At 37.2% G+C, this 17,450-nt stretch overlaps 2 protein-coding genes across 2 annotated transcripts in view; one reads left to right on the forward strand and one right to left on the reverse strand.

Annotated features, from left to right (window-relative positions):
- Positions 1 to 3,009, forward strand: part of pgm2l1 (phosphoglucomutase 2-like 1) — an 18,219-nt gene extending 15,210 nt beyond the window's left edge. The window contains exons 12-14 of the mRNA XM_016245726.1: positions 177 to 366; positions 453 to 586; positions 1,645 to 3,009. Coding sequence (XP_016101212.1) covers positions 177 to 366; positions 453 to 586; positions 1,645 to 1,747 — 427 coding nt within the window. The 3' untranslated portion in view covers positions 1,748 to 3,009. The remainder of the gene's footprint in view (positions 1 to 176; positions 367 to 452; positions 587 to 1,644) is intronic.
- A 12,596-nt stretch (positions 3,010 to 15,605) lies between these two features.
- On the reverse strand, positions 15,606 to 16,523 carry LOC107561297 (putative gustatory receptor clone PTE03). Its single transcript, XM_016245713.1, has one exon. It carries the CDS (start codon positions 16,521 to 16,523, stop codon positions 15,606 to 15,608), a length of 918 nt encoding a protein of 305 aa, XP_016101199.1.
- Between the last annotated feature and the right edge of the window lie 927 nt (positions 16,524 to 17,450).

The following is a 17,450-nucleotide window of genomic DNA, read 5'->3' on the forward strand; positions in this document are numbered from 1 at the left end:
TTTTTTCTTTTTTTTTTTTTTTTTTTTTTTATATATATATATATATATATATATATATATAAGTGTCTAATGATAATCCAATCCAATTTTTTTAGGTGTATACTGTACCATTGCATTCAGATTTTACTTTGATCGTACAGTACGTGTTGATTTTTCTCTTCACTGTCATACCCCAGATATGGCTATCACATTTCCAGAACATCCTATGTCATCTGCAATGACCCACCAACTATTCATAGAATATTTAGCCGTCTGCGCAATTCTGGGGGTTCAGGTGTTTACCCAGAATCATGTGGTGACTACTGCATCACACACATCAGAGATGTGACCACTGGTTATGACAGCAGTCAGCCTGACAAAAAATGTGTATGTCAAAGCAGTTCTTTTGTATATTTCTTGATTGATGACAAACGGTTTGACAGGAATAAATGTTCTTTTAATATCTCCTTTAGGTCCTTCCATTGTCAAGAAATAGCCAAATGGTCACATTCACATTTCAGAATGGCATTGTTGCGACACTTAGGACCAGCGGCACTGAGCCAAAGATCAAGTATTACACAGAATTCTGTGCAGCACCAGGCGAACGGTTTGTATCTTCTATTAAAGATTTCAAATGAATGATATTGTTGAACATGCATTCACTAATTTTGTGACCGTTCATTAAACATCATTCCAAAAATGGCTCAGAATATTGACACTGGTTTTGAGAAAGCCATTTATGTGTGGCTTAAAGGAACACACTCCACTGTTTTTGAAAATAGGCTTATTTTCCAACTCCCCTAGAGTTAAACAGTTGAGTTTTACCGTTTTCGAATCCATTCAGCCGATCTCCGGGTCTGGCGGTAGCACTTTTAGCTTAGCTTAGCATAGCTCATTGAATCTGATTAGACCATTAGCATCTCGCTCAAAAATGACCAAAGAATTTCTATATTTTTCCTATTTAAAACTTGACTCTTCTGTAGTTACATTGTGTACAAAATGAAAAGTTACGATGATATTACGCAGCACCTGAAAATAGTCCCAGCTAGGTAACTTTCAATAAGCCTATTTTCAGGCGCTGCGTAATATCATTGCGCCTGCTGCACCCATGGTACGGCATCGAAGTTCCTTGATTATTACGCCTGGAATGAGAGTATAGTTCCTAGCCATATCGGCCTAGAAAATCGCAACTTTTCATTTTCCGTCGGTCTTGGTACACGATGTAACTACAGAAGAGTCAAGTTATAAATAGGACAAATACTAGCCATATCGGCCTAGAAAATCGCAACTTTTCATTTTCCGTCGGTCTTGGTACACGATGTAACTACAGAAGAGTAGTTACAGAAGAGTAGTTTTTGAGCGAGATGCTAACGGTCTAATCAAATTCAATGATCTATGCTAAGCTAAGCTAAAAGTGCTACCGCCAGACCCGGAGATCAGCTGAATGGATTTGAAAACGGTAAAACTCAACTGTTTAACTCTAGGGGAGTTGGAAAATGAGCCTATTTTTAAAAAATAGTGGAGTGTTCCTTTAAATGTCCAAATGCATTTTGAGGCCACTGTATTTTTATGCACAATGCAATTATTTGTCTTCTATATTCAAAAACAGAGAAAATGAGGTAATTCTTTTTTTGTTTTTGTGTTTTTTAATTGAATTTTTTGCAGTGATATCTCCAGTCTGGAGGAGGAGTTAAGGAAAGTGACCGCTGCTCTAGTTGAAGAATTTCTAGAGCCTGACAAGAACAGCCTGCTTCACAGATCAGTGTAGCTTAATTTAAATAGTGGTAAGTTCATTGTCTTCATGGGCATCTTGTGTAAAACCAGTCCCAAAGGCCTGTCAGTGAACCGTTCTGTCAGTGTTGTTTTATCACTGTGAAATGATTTGAAGCATAATCACCTTATGGCTCTCAAACAAAAAAGTAAACATGACTGCTTATTCATTTTAGTGGTTTATGTATGACAAAAAATATTGTCATGATCATTTTGTTCTTTTGCAATTGAATGTCTTGCTCAGAGAAAGAAATCCTCAAGGCTTTAACATTTTTCAAGAGTGTCACATTACTACTATAACATCTGCTGTATTAGGCCCACTTGCTATGAACCATAGTAAGAGTGATATTGAAATCTGGACACCAGCAAACATCGAACCGATGTTTGCTGGTGTCCAGATTTCAATATCACTCTACGTAGACAATATGGTAGACCTGGTCTGCTGGTTTTTCTCAGAGGTTTTGCTGAGAGCTGCTGCTGCTACCTTTTTAAAGCTCTATGAGCATGTGTATTTGTTGTGCTCTCATAAACCTGTGTCCATATTGTATTTATAACTCTATCTCTGTTGATGTTCACCCCCTTTATATAGTTATATGCATTGATAATCAGTAGGCAGGCAGGACAGCACCTTATTGCTCCCTGAATTTCTGCTGGCTTTCTCATGCTGAATACGCACAGGGTAATGAATGAAAGAATCAATGTATTATTTTTGAAGCTTTTGATTTCTGCTGTGTTTGATGGGCATATTTGACCTTTGTGGGTTATATACACAATAAATCAAAGGTTCAGTGTGCAAACAAGACAAGCAGGGCATTGCATTCTACCAATAGATACAGACAAGGAGAAGTAAGATAATCTTTCACTCTTTAGCTAATTGGTAACTTAAACACCCACAAGAAAAAAAATAATAATAGGGGTCCATTCGGTTCTTCGTACCTTGCTTAATAGATCTGAGATGATTTGAAAGATGCCAGATATTCTAATCGTGATAACTGCTCTCTGGCTAATTTGGTTCTTCAAACGAATTTGCGGATTTGATTAAAATATCAGGGTAAAGTTGTCTAAGATTACTGCGCGTTTTTGTGTTCCCTGGAAAGGGCTGATGTATCGATACTCGACCAGAGATGGGCACCACTCGAGTTAAGGACTCGAGTCGCATTTTTATAGACTTCAGACTCGACCTGTAATGACTCCAGACTTGACTCGGCTCAAGGAAAAGTACTTGTGAATATTTTAAAAGCAACTCGAGTCTTAATCCTTATATAAAGTGGGTACGGAAAGTATTCAGACCCCCTTAAATTTTTCACTCTTTGTTATATTGCAGCCATTTGCTAAAATCATTTAAGTTAATTTCAACAATTCTTTGTTTTTCTGTCAATATGGGGTGCTGTGTGTACATTAATGAGGAAAAAAATTTACTTAAATGATTTTAGCAAATGGCTGCAATATAACAAAGAGTGAAAAATTTAAGGGGGTCTGAATACTTTCCGTATCCACTGAAACTGATATTCAAAAGGCGTAACAGCAGCACCATTTTGTGAGCGGCGCGGATCACATAACAAGCTCTCGGGGTCGTTTATGGTAAATATCTTTCAGCGCTATATAGGCTACTCTAGTATTTTTATCTACAGCTAAACGCACTTTATTCAAGCCCTTTCAGCTTAGTGCGCTTTCTCTCTCTCTCTCTCTCTGCGGATAACACATTTTGTGAGCGGCGCGGATCACATAACAAGCTCTCGGGGTCGTTTATGGTAAATATCTTTCAGCGCTATATAGGCTACTCTAGTATTTTTATCTACTGCTAAACGCGCTTTATTCAAGCCCTTTCAGCTTAGTGCGCTTTCTCTCTCTCTCTGCGGATAACACGGTTATTTTAACAACAGAAACACGGAGAACACTAAAACACAGCAGAAAAAGAAACAATGCTGCAAATATAGTTATTTGTCTTACTATCTATTTATTTATCTATAACCTGTTCAAAGCATGTGACAAGTTTCTGATCTACATTTAGCCTTATTAATTTGTAGGCTAAGAACATTTCAAAAGAATCATGCCATTATAATTTGGAAATTGTTGTTAGGCTAGGATAGAACTTAAACTTTGAAACTGCTGATTATCTTTCTTTTCTGCTCAAGATGAGAATGTTTTGAGTATTGTAGACATTTTAGTAGGTAATGCTTTTAAGTAAAATATTAAAATAGTAGGCCCCCACTGGGCAAAGTTACGTCCTGTGGACGTCTTTTTGAAGTCTGCACACGTTGAAAAGACGTCCACTGAGGAGCCAGAATGAAAGTTTTTGACGTCTTTTTTTTACGTGTTCTGCGCGTCCGATATAGACATTCATGGAACCTCCGTACAAGGTTAAAATGTGGTCAGTGGACATTATTTTCAACATCATTTAAGGTTCATTTAGACATAATTTATACTGTTTCTGTACCAAATAAACACACTCGATGCATTAGATTTAAACTCGTGTTATTTCAATGTAATTTCCATTTGTAATTGCAAAGCAACTCAAAGACACTGTTTGTCCAAAAATCTTGGAAATAAAAGAATCTTCTCTGAAACAGTGTTGAAGTTTATGAGATAATTAAATGATCAAATAACTGATGATTGAGCATTTGGTAAAATCAACTGCAAATAAGACATTCAATCTCTCAAGATCTCAACAGTGGATGATTAAAGGGGTCATATGATGTTGCTAAAAAGAACATTTGTGTATTTGGTGTAATTAAATGTGTTTATGTGGTTTAAAGTAAAAAAATAAAAAAAACATTATTTTCCACATACTGTACATTATTGTTTCTATTCTATGCCCAGCCTTTTTGAAACGCGTAGATTTTTACAAAGCTCATCGGTCTGAAAAACGAGGTGTGCTCTGATTGGCCAGCTATCCAGTGCGTTGTGATTGGCCGAATACCGCAAGCGTGTGACGAAAATGTTACACCCCTCACCATACTGTAAGCACGTTTCCATTACCCTTCAAATTGCGCGAATTGAAAATACGCCTAATGGAAACGCGTCAATTTCGCAAAAACTCACATATATCGCTAAAAAGTTTTTGCACTCGCATGAGGCGGTTTTTCAGGGAATGCGAAAAAGGAATAATCCACAAAACTGCAATGGAAACGGCTTTTTCACATTTACAGGTCATATGGCGTATGTAAAAAGTCATATGATCATTCTTCAATGTACTATAACCTCCAAGAAACACTTCATAAGTGGCCGCGCTCCAGTATAAGGGGCTTTCCCTACCATTAATGCTTAGACAATTTACACTGCACAGGTCTGCGGTGCAGTGTGGCCCTGATACGGTCACTGAAGCTGATTGCTTGTGTTTATGTTTTTATACAGTCTATGGTTTATTCCAGCCACGCCACGCACGTTTCTGAAGCGGCTCTCTTTGCTGCTTCTTTAAAGATATTCGCGTAAGCCTCCTTTGAGTAAATATAGCCAAAATCCATTGCCATGACTTATCGCGAGAGACAAAATGTTACGTTTTAGTCGCATAACATTGGTTAATGCAAACGCCGTCATTTCGCAATACTTTTTTATCGACATTTATAAAATATCGCCAAAGTTTTACGCAAATCTGTAATGGAAACATGCCTTGTGATGCTGTGTTCCGGCCGGAGCGACTAGACAAAAAAACATGAAAGCCCATTACAAACGAGGCATTTGTTGCATCCAGTGGGGACATAATTACTGATCATAATGACTTATACTGTCGTTGCGCCGCGTAAACATAAAACCATGTCTGCATTTGTGATCGGAGAAATGACAAAAAAGCGCTACTCTACACTGCTCAAAACTCGCGTTTGAATCTTCAGTGGCAAATCCTTTAAATGAAAACGTACTTACAGTCTGTGAGTCAGAACAGCCGGCATTGTAGTCTACTCTACCAGGATCAGGAAACAGTCCTCCATAAAATGTGGTGTTCTGGAACAGTGTTGTAAAAACAACTTAACCACTGATTTCTAGTCGTGTCCTCTTTTGGAAGGCCAAACAAAGTAGTTTCGCTTTCACAACGAAACACACGGTGGCCTAGCGTGAGCGGAGGAAACGGTGAAAGCCGATCCAGTGATCCACAGCACTAAGTCGATGTATTCCCTCAGCGACCAGCACAGATCAGCTCTAGGCATGACGAAGCGGATATCGTCCTCGTTTGAAAGGCCAAACAAAGTAGTTAAGCTTTCACAACAAAACACACAGCTATTCACGACATGGCGGCGGCAACAATACTACAGCGAGAATAAAAGTTACGCCTTCTTTCTTTGCGTGAACATTTGGGCGGTGTTATGCAAATCTTCCCACATCGTGACGTAGATATGTGGGGGCGTGTTAGAACGAGCCGTTTTAGGTAGGTGTGGCTGACTCTGAACTTTTATAAAGAATATCTCTTTGGATTTGAGACTTTAGTCTTTGCAACTTTACAGATCTTCTTTATGCACCAAGCACTTGTAACAGTCCAAAGAGAAAAGAAAAATTTAAATCTCATCATATGACCCCTTTAAACATCTCCACAAACAGTATCACCAGCTTCACTCATTAGATTGACTTTATTTCTGTCATCTAGAGCAGTGGTTCCCAACCCTGGTCCTGGAGGCACCCCAACACTGCACATTTTGCATGTCTCCTTTCTCTGACGCACCAATTTCAGGTCTTCTCAAATTCTCTACTAATGAGCTGATGACCTGAATCAGGGGTGTTTGATTAAGACATGCAAAATGTGCAGTGTTGGGGTGCCTCCAGGACCAGGGTTGGGAACCACTGATCTAGAGAAGCTCTTATGGAGAATTAACAGAGGTTTAGAAGTTGGTATTTGTTTCATTTGAAGTCACCATTGTCGTGGACAGTGTTCGCTTTAGTTGGGACCTTGGTCCTCATACTTCGTGTGCTAACTTTTCTTTGGTTGCTATAATTGTGTTTTTGTGAAGCACACTAGTTGCTGCAAAAGAGGCCAAAATAAAGTGAAATCATGTGTTGTTAGCTCCTTGAGGATGATGACAAAATGAGCATCTGATGTTGTGCATTTCAGCTTTGTTTTATATTTGGTATTTATAGCCAAGACACCTTGTGAAGTTGCAGTACTGGCACCAAGAGCAAAATAATCGCTTATTCTGAAGATGGACAAAATGCATGAGCTATTTTAAGTAAATGCTTCGTATAGTCATGCACAGACATCAAGATTTTGCACATGAATCACAACAACGGTGACAATCAAAACAAAAAGCTTGGGATTTAAGGATGAGTTTGTACTATGAAGCCACCCATCATGCATTGCAGCATGAAGCTTTTTTGTTTGTTTTGATTGTCACCGCTGCTGTGTCTCATGTGCAAAATCTTGATGTCTGCGTGTGACTACATCATGGGTTTACTATATCCCATGCACATGCATTTTATCCGTCTATGGAATAACTGATAATTTCAATACTCTTGGTGCCAGTACTGGAATTTCACAAGGTTTGGTGGCTGTAAACGCCAAAAATAAAATCATCATCAACAAGGAGTTAATAATACCTGATCTCGCTATATTTTGGGCTCTTTTGCAGCGACTACTGTGTTTCACAAAAACAGTGGTGGACAGTAATGGAGTAGTTTTAATTCGTTACTGTACTGAAGTACATTTTTCAAGTATCTGTACTTTACTGGAGTAGATTTATTTTGAGTAACTTTTACTTTTACTTCACTACATTCTAAAGCATAAGATCATACTTTTTACTTCACTACATTACACTCCTTATAATATATCACGTGCTCCGAGACGCAGAAGGGGTGTCTGATTCATGAATGAACTGATTCTTTTCAATGAACCTGTAAGGGAAAGAGGTCAATTTAACTCAAAGGGAATCATTTAAAATTTGAAAGGGAATTTGGACAGAATCACTGTTTTACGGCTGATCACTGAGACGGCCAGCGATTCCTTGAACGAGCCGTATAACATCAATTCTGCAATGGATATTAATATCCAAAGTATAGTGAAAACACTATTTATTAGCACAGTAACAAGATCGGCAGTTTAAGACATTAACTTGTAAGCATAAAACACAAGATACTTCTCTTTTCAATATAAATAAGGCTTTATTGGATACATCTAAGACATATAACTAATCTAACACATGAACACACGCATTCACACAAGTTGCAGAAAGAGAGAAAGTGAGAATTAGTTTAATAGAATGAAAATGTGAAATCCCAAGTTTACAGCAATATGTGCAATTGCATAGACATGAACAACCATCAATCACTTAATTAACCCTCGCATTGAGTTCCTCAATGAGGTTAAAATTTATATTAAATGCACCAGTTCAGCTAGAATCTGGAGGTACTTGCTTGCCTGTGAAAGGGGTTCCCTTCCTTGTCTGGTTGCCGAAAGGGGTTTCCCGAGGTTGCTGATTGGCTGGAAGTTCAGTCTTGGGAAGCCAGTGGTTGGGCGTTGGCTGACGATGCGGAGTTGTGGTCTGGTTAAAGTTTTAGACGGCACTAGAGGTTGGACTCGGAGACGCGGCATTAGGCAAAACTTAATTCAGAATACGAAACTCAACGGAAAATAAAAGAAACTAAAGTAAAGAAATAGAAGTAAAGTTTGACGAGACTAGGTGGCGTTTCTCCTCATGGTTTTGGAGGAGCTGGCGTGTTAGCCAGAGCACGCTCAAAGAGCGCAAAAGGTGATGACTGAAAAGCACGGCTAGAAAAAGGAGGAAAAAGAAGAGAAAGACCCTGATTTGATGGTGTCCTGAGTATTTAAACTGGGCTTTTGGACACATCCCAAATGGTGCCTTGACCAATTAGATATCGTCTTTGCTGGGGTGTCGTATATTTCTCCTCCCCATACATAAATCAACGTGTCATCTCATCAGGCACATGATCCGAGTTTTCCCGCTCTTGCAGAGTATAATTTTGGACATGATTTCTATAACAAGAATATGATACATTTGACAAAGAATTGATTGGACGAAACGATTCACACAAGAATTTCACACACACACATACTAAACATGAATATGAACCCTTAAGCTATTCAATAGTTATCAAAAAGACATACACAATACGTGATTAAAACATGATAGTCTAATGTGTGGGTTACAATACATGATATGGAGTTATACATAGAAATAATTAGTTTAGGTGCATGGAAAGGCAGTTTCTGTGCCATTCTGTGAATGTATGTGGACATTTCTGTGAAGACCAGAGATTAAGAGGTCTGTAAGGAATCTCGGTCTGTTCTTTGTCGTCGAGGTGGGGCAAGTCAATCCAAAGAGCTCATGATCGTCACTGGTTTACATGGTCATGCTGTGCATCTCTAACCATTAATCTTGATTACTTGCCCCAAAATTGACAATCTCCTTGGAATTGTCAATAAGTGTTCTTTTGTTTAAATGCTGTGAGCTACTCAAAGCTGCTAGTTGGTTCAGGCTTGTGGCGCCAGGATCTGATTTACGAACATCCTGTGTCTTGGGCCTCTCTGTGGAAATCGGCTCCTCGTGTTTGAATTGTTCTTTATCAAATCTTAAATTGTCTGATTGGGTCTGATACCCTACAAACCTTTTAAATCGGTTCGCAAATCGCACCAAACGATTCATTCATGAATTAGAATTAACCGATTGCAGCTGTTCTCGAGTCGACAACTCACTGATTCAAATGATCCATTTAGTGCGAGTCTCCAGTGAACTGAATTCACAAGAACCACGCGCGCGACTGATGCTGCTAAAAGTAAGTTATTAATGTCGAATTTTAGGATGAATTATTGTAACTGAAAATCATATTTATGTCAAAACTGTCAGTTGTTTGTGAACTAAATCTGCTGTAAATCTATTTTTGGGTGATTAATACATCTGATAGCGCAATAGAAGATGATTCTTCTATTGTTTTTGTTTGTTTGTTCTGTGTTTTGTCATTCTTCTTCTATAAGTTTTACCAGAGACGAAATCTTTAACATTAAGCAGCACACCCCAAACAATATTTTTCCGGTTTTGATTATTCGGACGTTATTCGGACGTTTTGTTGGACATTCTAGTCGGAGGTACAGCGGTGTTGTTCAAACGCGCGTGCAGACGCAGAAGAGGGAAACGCGCTGGCGCCCTGGTGAAGCTCTGCGCGCGCGGCTTTCAGACTGTGCTCCCAAACATTCATCTCGCGAATGTCCATTCCCTTCCTAACAAAATGGATGAACTTCTTCTCCTCACCCGCACCAACAAGGACTTTTCTAACTCTGCTGCACTGTGCTTCACTGAAACCTGGCTGAGTGAAGCCATTCCGGACAACGCGCTTCATCTGCCGGGCTACCAGCTGTTCAGAGCGGATCGCATTGCGGGGTTAACGGGGAAAACCAGAGGTGGTGGATTGTGTTTCTACATCAACGAAAGTTGGTGTTCAGATGTAACAATGCTGAAAAAGGTATGCTGTCCTAATTTAGAGGCACTCATCATAAACTTTAAACCGTTCTACTCGCCGCGGGAGTTTTCCTCTTTCATTCTCGTGAATGTGTACGTGCCTCCGGACGCGTGCGTGAGTGCCGCGATGCAACAGCTGGCCGAACAAATAACTGAAATGGAGCAAAGGTACCCAGACTCTATTTTAATAATTCTTGGAGGTTTTAACAAATCAAATCTCTCCCGTGAACTGCCAAAATACAAGCAGCACATTACGTGTCCCACCAGAGACAGCACTATTTTGGATCACTGTTACACAGCAATAAAGAATGCATATCACTCTGTCCCACGAGCAGCTTTGGGGCTCTCTGATCACTGTTTGGTTCATCTTATAGCGACCTACAGGCAGAAACTGAAATCAGCTAAACCTGTATTAAGGACTGTTAAAAGATGGACTAATGAAGCAGAGCAGGATTTACAAGCTTGTTTTGACCTCACTGATTGGAGCGTCTTTGAAGCTGCAGCCACCGATCTGGACGAGCTCACAGAGACTGTAACTTCATATGTCTTTCTCCTCATGGTTTTGGAGGAGCTGGCGTGTTAGCCAGAGCACGCTCAAAGAGCGCAAAAGGTGATGACTGAAAAGCACGGCTAGAAAAAGGAGGAAAAAGAAGAGAAAGACCCTGATTTGATGGTGTCCTGAGTATTTAAACTGGGCTTTTGGACACATCCCAAATGGTGCCTTGACCAATTAGATATCGTCTTTGCTGGGGTGTCGTATATTTCTCCTCCCCATACATAAATCAACGTGTCATCTCATCAGGCACATGATCCGAGTTTTCCCGCTCTTGCAGAGTATAATTTTGGACATGATTTCTATAACAAGAATATGATACATTTGACAAAGATTGGATTGGAAGAAACGTTTCAAGCAAGAATTTTCACACACACACATAATAAACATGAATATGAACCCTTAAGCTATTCAATAGTTATCAAAAAGACATACACAATACGTGATTAAAACATGATAGTCTAATGTGTGGGTTACAATACATGATATGGAGTTATACATAGAAATAATTAGTTTAGGTGCATGGAAAGGCAGTTTCTGTGCCATTCTGTGAATGTATGTGGACATTTCTGTGAAGACCAGAGATTAAGAGGTCTGTAAGGAATCTCGGTCTGTTCTTTGTCGTCGAGGTGGGGCAAGTCAATCCAAAGAGCTCATGATCGTCACTGGTTTACATGGTCATGCTGTGCATCTCTAACCATTAATCTTGATTACTTGCCCCAAAATTGACAATCTCCTTGGAATTGTCAATAAGTGTTCTTTTGTTTAAATGCTGTGAGCTACTCAAAGCTGCTAGTTGGTTCAGGCTTGTGGCGCCAGGATCTGATTTACGAACATCCTGTGTCTTGGGCCTCTCTGTGGAAATCGGCTCCTCGTGTTTGAATTGTTCTTTATCAAATCTTAAATTGTCTGATTGGGTCTGATACCCTACAAACCTTTTAAATCGGTTCGCAAATCGCACCAAACGATTCATTCATGAATTAGAATTAACCGATTGCAGCTGTTCTCGAGTCGACAACTCACTGATTCAAATGATCCATTTAGTGCGAGTCTCCAGTGAACTGAATTCACAAGAACCACGCGCGCGACTGATGCTGCTAAAAGTAAGTTATTAATGTCGAATTTTAGGATGAATTATTGTAACTGAAAATCATATTTATGTCAAAACTGTCAGTTGTTTGTGAACTAAATCTGCTGTAAATCTATTTTTGGGTGATTAATACATCTGATGGCGCAATAGAAGATGATTCTTCTATTGTTTTTGTTTGTTTGTTCTGTGTTTTGTCATTCTTCTTCTATAAGTTTTACCAGAGACGAAATCTTTAACATTAAGCAGCACACCCCAAACAATATTTTTCCGGTTTTGATTATTCGGACGTTATTCGGACGTTTTGTTGGACATTCTAGTCGGAGGTACAGCGGTGTTGTTCAAACGCGCGTGCAGACGCAGAAGAGGGAAACGCGCTGAGAGGATTATTGGTGCCCCTCTGCCCAGCCTCCAAGATCTTTACATCTCCAGAGTGAGGAAAAGGGCTAAAAAAATCACCTTGGACCCCTCACACCCAGCCCACTCTCTCTTCGAACTGTTGCCTTCTGGTCGGCGCTACAGAGCACTGACCACCAGAACAGCCAGGCACAATAACAGTTTTTTCCCACAGGCTATATTCAGCCTGAACAATTAATCTTTCATAATTATACATAGTCCATCACAACTAACATAGTTATATTTATATTAAACTGCACACTTTGTAAATAACATATCTGCACACTAATAAACATATCTGTACATTTATCTAAACAATTAAATTGTTTCCTATACTTCTATTTCTGTATATAGTACATTATTCAATTTTATTTTATTTTTTATTATATTAGTGTTATATTACATCCCTACTGTGTTATTCCTATGTATGTCTGCACTACGTTTGTACTTTCTTCTACACTGGAAGCTACTGTCGTCAAGTCAAATTCCTTGTGTGTGTAAACATACTTGGTAATAAAGTTCATCTGATTCTGATTCTATTTAAGCCCACTGAAATGCTTGAATGCAGACACATCACCATCAGTGTCTCTGTTTTAGGTAAAAATTTTTTTTAAATAATTCATGCACGTTCATATTCCCCGCTGCCGTAACGTTAACAGTTTTATTAAAATGCTATGCATTTAGCCCTATGTGACATCTGTTTTTATATTGTTTATCAACAGTATACATTTTTATATTGTTTGGATTAACTAGCGGAGTAGACAGATATGAATGTTTATTCATCATAACCATACTGAAAATAAGTTGCTAGCTGATGCTATCTGTCTAGCTAACAAGCTTGCTGGTGATAAGTTGAGGTAATTTTTTAGATATAAAGTCCAAATATTTTTATTCAACCACCTAGATAGATGACATCTGAAGGAAAAATAAAGGATGTGATGTTCAGAACATGGTAACTACAGTAATGATCAAAGTGGGAAGTGATGCCCTCTGGGGGCATTTGGCCAGGGGTGTTTTTACACCACAGACAAGATTTGAGAAGAAAAAAATCATTATGAAAATATAATTATATTTTCGTTAAAATGTTCTTCCTAACTTCAGGCCTTATTCTCATGTCATATATAACTGTGATGTTCTGCAAAACAACAAGCTTTAAAACACTTTTTTCTTGCTGGTGAAAATCAGAAGGTCAGATCTGTTTTCTCTCAGGTACTTCGCAGTGTAAGCTTCACAGTGAACATTACTACATCACTCTCGTCAACGTAGTCCATATCAACAACACAAATATATCTTGACTCCATATAGTGGTTCTTTTGGGAAAATTCCAGGTATTTTGAGCAGTAGGATTATAAAAAATAGTAGCCTATATAAAATTGCTAAATAAATCTATCAGTACTTTTTTTACATAACTACATACATTTCACGAGTAAAATTGAAAAAGGAGTACTTCTACTGGAGTATTATTTTATTATATGTATCTGTACTTTTACACAAGTACTTGATTTGCATACTTCGTCTACCACTGCACAAAAACACAGTTACAACAGCCAAAAAAAGCTGATATAAAGTATGAAGACTAAGATTAGATTTTCCCAACTAAAGCAAACACTGTCCACGACAATGGTGACTTCAAATGAAACACAAATACCAACATCTAAACCTCTGTTAATTCTCAATAAGAGCTTCTCTAGATGTCTGACAGAAAGAAAGTCAATCTAATGAGTGATGCTGGTGATGCTGTTTGTGGAGATGTTTAATCTCCTCTGCTGAGATCTTGAGAGATTTAATGTCTAAAAACCTGCTATCAAATGCTTCATTCTACTGGTCATCTTCAGCGCGCGCAGCTCAAAACAGAAATGCAGAACATTAATAACTACTGTCATATACATAATGTTATAATGAGAGCACTATTGTAAAACATGTTGTGAATTCTTAGGGCTTCGCTGACATTTCATGTTAACTATCTTTTAATCAAAACATAAAACATTATTTACTCCGTTATCTGCAAGGCGTCCGTTACACATTTTCCTTGTGTGTTAATGTAATTATGACTGTCGAATGTCTGACTTGACTCTTGGTAATGTATTTTGCCCTGCCCCCAAAACATATGATTCGACTATCAGTCGACTATCGGCAAGATTCAGATTCGACTATGAAAATCCTTAGTCGGGGACACCGCTAATTTCAAGGCTTTGGTCACTTTTGACCACAAAGGAGGCAAGTGTGACTCCTAAACAAAGAGGGCCAGAGGGTTAAGGAATATTTACCAGAATTATTATTATTATTATTTTTTTATAAAATCAATTAATTAGAGATGCTTTTTCTTATTAAAATGTAATGAGACCATTAAAATGGAATCCAGAAAGTTAATGTTAAACACAGCTTTTGTTAAAAATAAAACCAAACTTAAACTTTTCATAAATTGAGGTTAAAATGTGTAAGTTCCATGACTTTGATTAATTATACATGTTATTTTGATTAATATGCTTTTTATTTAACCATTAAAACAGAGTCTAAAAAAAATGAAATAGAAAAAAATGGAATTCAGAAAAGTTAAAATGAAAATAAAATGAAACAGAATTCGGGAAACAATAAAACAGACTTTTGTAGGACTGTATGTGTGTTTTCTTTTCAGCTTTTCTGAGCTGACAGACCCGCCAGAAAAAAAGTCAGAAAAAGTTAACAAAAGTGAAAATTACATCCGATGTCTTCTTTTAAATTTTGTGCATTTATTATATATATATACATTAATCACATCCGAAATAAAAAAACATTCTTTACATAATATGTTTACTGTTTATTTATTATATATATATATATATATATAAATACACACACACAATCACACACAGTATATATTTTGAAAATATTTAAATGTATATACATTTAAATATTTAAATGTATATAGATTTATATATTTTATATTGTATATATATATATTTAATATATAAACATAACCTATTTTTCTTAAATATATACATGCATGTGCTTGTATTTATATATACATAATAAATATACATAGTACACACTCATTTAGTATGTAAACAAAAACTTTTATTTTTATTTTGGATGTGATTAATCGCGATTGATCGTTTGACACCACTAATATATATATAACCTATATATCAATTTATATACATATATATTATATTGCATATATTAATTTTACAGGCAATGTCCGGTATCTGATATATTTGGGATCTGAGAGGTGACCGAGGGTCTGAACCATGTCATGAATCCAGTAACTGGCTAAATTAGAAATAAAATATATAGTAAATTTATAATTGTGGCAAAGATTTACACTAAAACGCAAAGTCTCAAATTCACAGGTTCATAAAATGTGATGTACATCATGATTACATAATTTATACAATGCAGTCGTACAATCATTGAACTTTGTTAACATTCTGTGCAGCATCTGTTGCAGCTATTTGCAAGCTTTTATAATCCATATAATTTTTTTGCGAATTTTAGGAAAATTCAAACCATAAACAAGAGGGTCCAGGATGGGTGGTACGATGAGAAACTCTAATGAAAGAATGATTGACAGGCCTATAGGGAGGTCCAAAGTTGCAACCCGACTCAAAGTGACCTCGCAAAAAAGAGCTACTGAGAAATTTAAGAGGATCACTATGTGTGGAATACAAGTTTGATATGCTTTTCTCCTGAAATCTAGTGAGCTTTTTCTACAAATTATAAGGATTTTAACATAAGAGTATAATATAAAACTTAAAGGCATGATAACAGTTGTGGTCAGTATGAAAAAGCCAAAAACATTATTAACAATAGTGTTTGCACAAGAAAGCTTAACAATTTCCCAGTTGTGACAGTACACCTTCCACAGTTTGTTACCACACATCGGGAGTCTGGCATTTAATATACCAGCAATACCAATACAAAGCATCGGATAAATCCAGCTTATAGCTATTAAAACAGATAAAATCCTGGGGGTCATTATGTTGTTGTATTGTAATGGTTTGCTGATTGCTACATACCTGTCAAATGCCATTAACATTAATATTGTGTTTTCATTTGTTGCATATGAAAAAATGACAAAAGCCTGTAAGATACATGCTGCACGGGAGATTACGTGTGTATCAGACAGCAAGTCTGTCAGTAACCTCGGGAAAAAAGCAGCTGTTCCAAACACAGAGTTGACGGATAAACATGAAATCAGAATGTACATGGGCTGGTGCAATGTCCTTTCCAGAAAAATGGCAAAAATAATAAGGGCATTAAAGAATACAATAGCACAATATAGAATAAATCCCAAACCGAAGAAAGCATATCTTATGTACCCAATATTTTCAAACAACATCAAGTAAAGATATGTTCCATTTTCCATTTTCCATTAACCAAAGAATGGATTCATTGACCTGAGGATGAGAACAGAAAAAGTTAATGTGATCTTTATGCATCTTAAATATAAACAGTTTTGATGGTAATCAGCTTTAGATAACCACAATGTTTTATAATACATCATGAATATAAAGTACTGTATGAATTATTAAATCAGTTAAACAATATACATGTGATTGCATTAACAGAAATACCTTCTGTGATATGATCTGAAATTACCATAACTTCATCTTCAAATAATGTGCAAATGTGCAGAGAATTAGCTCTACTTGTGCTGTGGTTTAGAAGAACTAAGAGTCGCCAGTACATGCTGTTTTTTATAGTATAAAACAGTCTCTGGAGACCTCTCTGCTGTGCTTGATTTGCATAAACAGCACAGACTCCTAGAATCCTTCAAACAGGTTGTATGGCACAGTGGGTAAAACTCTTGTAACTCAAAACTTACAGATTAAACTGCAAGCTGTTGTTGCAAACAATTTGCTACAAAATGCATATTTTTACACTTACAAAATGCATATTTTTAAGCCTGAAAAGACTAACAAAAACTTGTGTTGGTTGAAAATGTGCAGTATGGTGTGCAAACAACTAATCAGGTCTGTTAACTTTTGGAAAGACATTTTATTTGAAATGAAGTTCCAATATAATATTTAAAGTGTTTGGGGCATATGGTTCTCTTGGGTAGATTTGGTTGCACTATTTTTTCTCAGTTGTATTTGTCTTTTAGATGGCAAAGGTCATGTCTTAACACAGCCTTCGCCAGCAGGTGGTAATATTGATCTGGGTTTAATTTAGCAGTGTGTGGTGGATGCACCCCTCCTAATATTATGGTTATGATGTTAAATGATTTGTGCTTGAAATCATGTGGACATACTCATTGTGATCAGTATTTCCTTGATGTTGTGTCTCGTTGTTA

The sequence above is a fragment of the Sinocyclocheilus grahami genome, unplaced genomic scaffold, assembly GCF_001515645.1.
Source record: "Sinocyclocheilus grahami isolate Dianchi unplaced genomic scaffold, SAMN03320097.WGS_v1.1 scaffold765.1, whole genome shotgun sequence".
Taxonomy (NCBI): Eukaryota; Metazoa; Chordata; class Actinopteri; order Cypriniformes; family Cyprinidae; genus Sinocyclocheilus; species Sinocyclocheilus grahami.

What these genes read in the sequence shown, in the direction of transcription:
- LOC107561297 (XM_016245713.1), bottom strand. Translation starts at nt 16,523, where the DNA reads ATGGAAAATGGAACATATCTTTACTTGATGTTGTTTGAAAATATTGGG.